The 5,428-nt window shown below is 44.5% G+C and overlaps 1 protein-coding gene across 1 annotated transcript in view; it reads right to left on the reverse strand.

Annotated features, from left to right (window-relative positions):
* The window catches only part of ctnna2 (catenin (cadherin-associated protein), alpha 2), a 1,205,477-nt gene that overhangs the window by 1,143,123 nt on the left and 56,926 nt on the right, over positions 1-5,428 (reverse strand). The window contains exon 2 of the mRNA XM_043699324.1: positions 1,324-1,431. Coding sequence (XP_043555259.1) covers positions 1,324-1,425 — 102 coding nt within the window. The 5' untranslated portion in view covers positions 1,426-1,431. The remainder of the gene's footprint in view (positions 1-1,323; positions 1,432-5,428) is intronic.

Genomic DNA, 5,428 nt, shown 5'->3' on the forward strand with positions numbered 1-5,428 from the left:
GGACCACAGACAACCCTCATCTCTTCCCATCCCCCTCAACCCACCCCCAAGTTATGTCTGATCCAAGTTCACCCAGTCTCTACCTGAAAGGCGGGGTGGGGGGGAAATCGGAGTGTCGTGGCCCCTCATTCTCTCTGAAACCAAAACCTCCAGCTGTTCAGAGCATCCCAGCCCTTCCGCCAACCCCTCAAAAAAAAGATTTTACTCTCACCAAAATAAACGTCCGGAGGTTCCACAGAGTTTAAAGGCAGACCCCCGGGTTCTAGATAAACTGCCCACAAAGAGCCAGGAATATTTCTGTAACTGACCAGAAATGGACGGCTTCGCTAAACTAGAGTCACTAGCTCTGTTTTTCCCCATAAGCCCCATTACTTCCATTGTGCGATTTTCTACAACAGAACCTCACAAGGGAACACAACCAACGCTTTATAGGACAACCACCTGTATCCTAAATTCTGGATCAGTGGTGCTGGAAGAGCACAGCAGTTCAGGCAGCATCCGACGAGCAGCAAAATCGACGTTTCGGGCAAAAGCCTGATGAAGGGCTTTTGCCCGAAACGTCGATTTTGCTGCTCGTCGGATGCTGCCTGAACTGCTGTGCTCTTCCAGCACCACTGATCCAGAATCTGGTTTCCAGCATCTGCAGTCATTGTTTTTACCTGTATCCTAAGTCGATCAACTGAAAACCACAGGTTTTACAATAAATGTGTAAAAATATAATGGTACCAGGAATGGGTCTTTAACGAGTCAGGACTAGTAAACCTTTTGATTCGCTCCATCAGGTCAGGCAATCATTGTAATTGACTTAGATGGCATTAATGTAAGGTTCTAGAAACCTACATCTTGCTGCATGCAGGCACAGACTAGTTGTAATAGGTTACAAATGGGAAGTGAACTTCTGAAATCGGCAGCAATTATGGTGGGGACAACATCATTTATAAAACAACTGAAGATCAATGAACCCATGACACTGCCCGGAGGAATAGGATTACTCCTGAGCCTGAGATAATTAACCTAATAGACCACTATCATCTTCCTTTGCACTTGGTATGACAGCAGTCAGTGGAGGTTCCCACCCATCCTTCTTCATCTGTCAATTCACACAGACTTCCATTTTCCAGGAGCTCCTTGTTGCCAAATGCTGCCCCAACATCTAGGGCAGTCGCTCTCATCCAACACCAATGAATTCAGCTCATGCATATTTGAACCAAGGGCATAATTAAGTCAGACAATTCACACAATTAAATTTTGTGACAAAAATCAACTTTAGTAGCTCTTCTGACTCAGGGATTGAGTCATTAAATCCAATTTGGATTCTCTTACCTGTGTGACCAATGGTTCCAGTAATCGTTCCACTGTCACAGTACGTATTTCTAGGCTTTTGGGATCCCATTTAAGCAGAATAGGTGAAGTCGCAGTTGTCATGTTTGGCTGAAACAGTAAATTTGACATTTTGAATAGAGATAAAATATCATTTCGAAATATGTTTAAAAATGAAATCTACACAAAATTTGATTAACAACACAATCAAAGGGCAAAAGGAGCAAAGAGTTATCCGGAAATTACTGGATACCAAGGAAAAGAACATCAAAACATAAGACTGAGCAGCAGCAGTGGGTCATTTTGCCCATCAAGCCTGTTCCACCATTCAACATGATTAGAGATGATCTTGTTGTGGTCTCAGTTCTATTTTCCCGTCTGCACACAACGCTCAATTCCCTGCATCAAAACTTTAACTCAACCTTAAAAAAAATTTACAAACCCAGCCTTGATTGCTTTCAGGGGAAAAGAATTCCATACTCTAATGACCCTCAGAGAAAGAGTTTCCCATCAATTCTGTCTCAGAAGGGAAACCATTTTCTCTTCAAAGTCCCCCAGTTTTAGTCTTCCCCTCCAAGAAACATCCTTCTGGTATTCACCCTATCCACCTTAAGATCTTAAAGTTTCAACAAGAAACAGAATCTTTCTCTGAACCCCATTAGGCAGAGGTCTAACATGTTCAGCCTTTTCTCATCAGACAAACCGTCATCCCAGGAATGAAACAAACAAATAAAAACTGAAACAACTGCAGATTCTGTAAATGAGAAACACAAACAGAAATTGTTGGAAAAGTTGAGCAAGTCTGGCAGCATCTGTGAAGCGAAATCAGAGTTAATGTTTCGGGTCCGGTGACACTTCCTCAGAACAAGCAAACCTGCTGTAAGCTGCTTAAAATAAGGTGCCCAAACCATGCACAACACTGCAGATGTGGTCTTAACAAAACCCAGTACAAATGAAGTAAAACTTCTCAACTTTTTGTATCCCACTCCCTTGGAACAAGAGTCATAGAGACATAACAGCACAGAAACAGACCCTTCAGTCCAAATCATCTATGCCAACCAGATATCCTAACCTAATCTGGCCCATATCCCTCTAAGCCATTCCTACTCATATACCCATCCAAATGCCTTTTAAATGTTGCAATTGTACCAGCCTCCACCACTTCCTCTGGCAGCTCGTTCCATACACGTACCACCCTCTGCGTGAAAATGTTGCCCCTCAAGTCCCTTTTAATCTTTCCCCCTCACCCTAAACCTATGCCCTCTAGTTCTGGACTCCCCCATGCTAAGGAAAAGACTGTCTATTTATCCTATCCATGCCCCTCGTGATTTTATAAAACTCTACATTTATATAAATGACAAAAAGTAGTGGACCCACCACCGATCCTTGTGGCACTCCACTGGTCACAGGCCTCCAGTCTGAAAAGCAACCCTCCACTACCATCCTCTGTCTTCTCCCAACAAGCCAGTTCTGTGTCCAAATGGCTAGTTCTCCCTGTATTCCATGAGATATAACCTTGCTAACCAGTCTCTCAAGGGAAACCTTATTGAATACCTTACTGAAATCCATTTAAATCACGTCCACAATGCCCTCAATCCTCTTTGTTACTTTTTTTTTTAAGATTCCCTACAGTGTGGAAACAGGCCCTTCGGCCCAACAAGTCCACACTGACCCTCCGAAGAGCAACCCACCCAGACCCATTTCCCTATGTTCACCCCTGACTAATGCACCTAACACTACGGACAATTTAGCATGGCCAATTTACCTAACCTGCACACCTTTGGACTGTGAGGGGAAACCGGAGCACCCGGAGGAAACCCACGCAGACATGGGGAGAATGTGCAAACTCCACACAGACAGTTGCCGAGGCCGGAATTGCCTCGCACTGTGAGGCAGCAGTGCTAACCACTGAGCCTCTGTGTGGACTTCTTTGAAAAACTCAATCAAGTTCATGAGACATAATTTCCTACACACAAATCCATGCTGACTATTCCTAATCAATCCTTGCCTTTTCAAATACATATATATCCTGTCCCTCAGCATTCCCTCCAACAACTTGCCCACCACCGATGTCAGGCTCACTGGTCTATAGATCCCTGTTTTCTTTTAATCACCTTTCTTAAATAGCGGCACCACATTAACTAATCACCAGTCTTCCGGCACCTCACCTATGACTATCAGTGAATAGACAGGTGATTACATATGAAATAATAATAAATTGTACAAGGCCATTTTTTACATACCGAATTGACACTGACATTTTTTACAAACCCACCGACTCCCACAGCTACCTGGATTACACCTCTTCCCACCCTACCTCCTGCAAAAATGCCATCCCGTATTCCCAATTCCTCCGCCTCCGCCGTATCTGCTCCCAGGAGGACCAGTTCCACCACAGAACACACCAGATGGCCTCCTTCTTTAGAGACCACAATTTCCCTTCCCACGTGGTTAAAGATGCCCTCCAACGCATCTCGTACACATCCCGCACCTCCGCCCTCAGACCCCACCTCTCCAACCTTTGCATAAACGAAATCATCCGCCAACATTTCCGCCACCTTCAAAAAGACCCCACCACCAGGGATATATTTCCCTCCCCACCCCTTTCCGCCTTCCGCAAAGACCGTTCCCTCCATGACTGCTTGGTCAGGTCCACGCCCCCCTACAACCCACCCTCCCATCCTGGCACTTTACTCTGCCACCGCAGGAACTGTAAAACCTGTGCCCACAACACCTCCCTCACCTCTATCCAAGGCCCTAAAGGAGCCTTCCACATCCATCAAAGTTTTACTTGCACATCCACTAATATCATTTATTGTATCCGTTGCTCCCGATGCGGTCTCCTCTACATTGGGGAGACTGGGCGCCTCCTAGCAGAGCGCTTTAGGGAACATCTCCGAGACACCCGCACCAACCAACCAAACCGCCCGTGGCCCAACATTTCAACCCCCCCTCCCACTCTGCCAAGGATATGGAGGTGTTCCCCACTCACCCATTGTAGTCTATGCTACTTTCTCCTCACCCCCATCCTCCTCTAGCTTATCTCTCCACGCTTCTTCCTGATGAAGGGCTTTTGCCCGAAACGTCGATTTCGCTGCTCCTTGGATGCTGCCTGAACTGCTGTGCTCTTCCAGCACCACTAATCCTAAAAAAGGACACATGCCAAATTTTTCTTGTTACAAAATCAAAGCCGAAAGCTTTTATTTTAAAAAAAGGTTTTCAATATTTATCTCAGGCTAAATTAGTAGAATTGAAAGAGATATCGAAGACAGAATTTCCTTCAAATACTGAGAAGGCAGGGATAATTGAAGTACTAGCAGAACACTTGGAATTGGTGGAAATACAAGGAGGACCAGATACACCAATAGCAAGAATTCAATGAGAGATAAAGCAACTGGGAGTATAAAATATAAATCTTCAAATAGAAATGACATTAAAATAAAAATGAAATGGAATGACTCATTTAGTAAATTTGGAAAATTCTATGTAGTTCTGTTTTTGAAATTTAGCCACAAGCTGATCACAATCCCTCAGCTGAACTTCTTTCCTAGTCCTACCTATGTTGTTGAAATTATTTGGCCCAGAGGAGGAAGTGCTGGATGTTTTGAAAAGGGTAAAGGTGGATAAATCTTGATTGTTGGGCCTCTTGCAGAGATATTTGTATCATCGATAGTCACAGGTGAGGTGCCTCAAGACTGGAGGTTGGCTAACGTGGTGCCACTGTTTAAGAAGGGTGGTAAGGACAAGCCAGGGAATTATAGACTAGTGAGCCTGACGTCAATGGTGGGCAAGTTGTTGGAGGGACAGGGTGTACATATATTTGGAAAGGCAAGGATTGATTAGGGATAGTCAACATGGCTTTGTGAATGGGAAATCATGTCTCACAAACTTGATTGAGTTTTTTGAAAAACTAACAAAGAGAATTGATGAGGGCAGAGCAGTAGATGTGATCTATATGGACTTCAGTAAGGCGTTCAACAAGGTTCCCCATGGGAGACTGATTAGCAAGGTTAGGTCTCACGGAATACAGGGAGAACTAGCCATTTGGATACAGAACTGGCTCAAAGGTAGAAGACAGAGGGTGGTGGTGGAGGGTTGTTTTTCAGAC

This window comes from Chiloscyllium plagiosum, chromosome 1 (genome assembly GCF_004010195.1).
Source record: "Chiloscyllium plagiosum isolate BGI_BamShark_2017 chromosome 1, ASM401019v2, whole genome shotgun sequence".
NCBI classification, from domain to species: domain Eukaryota; kingdom Metazoa; phylum Chordata; class Chondrichthyes; order Orectolobiformes; family Hemiscylliidae; genus Chiloscyllium; species Chiloscyllium plagiosum.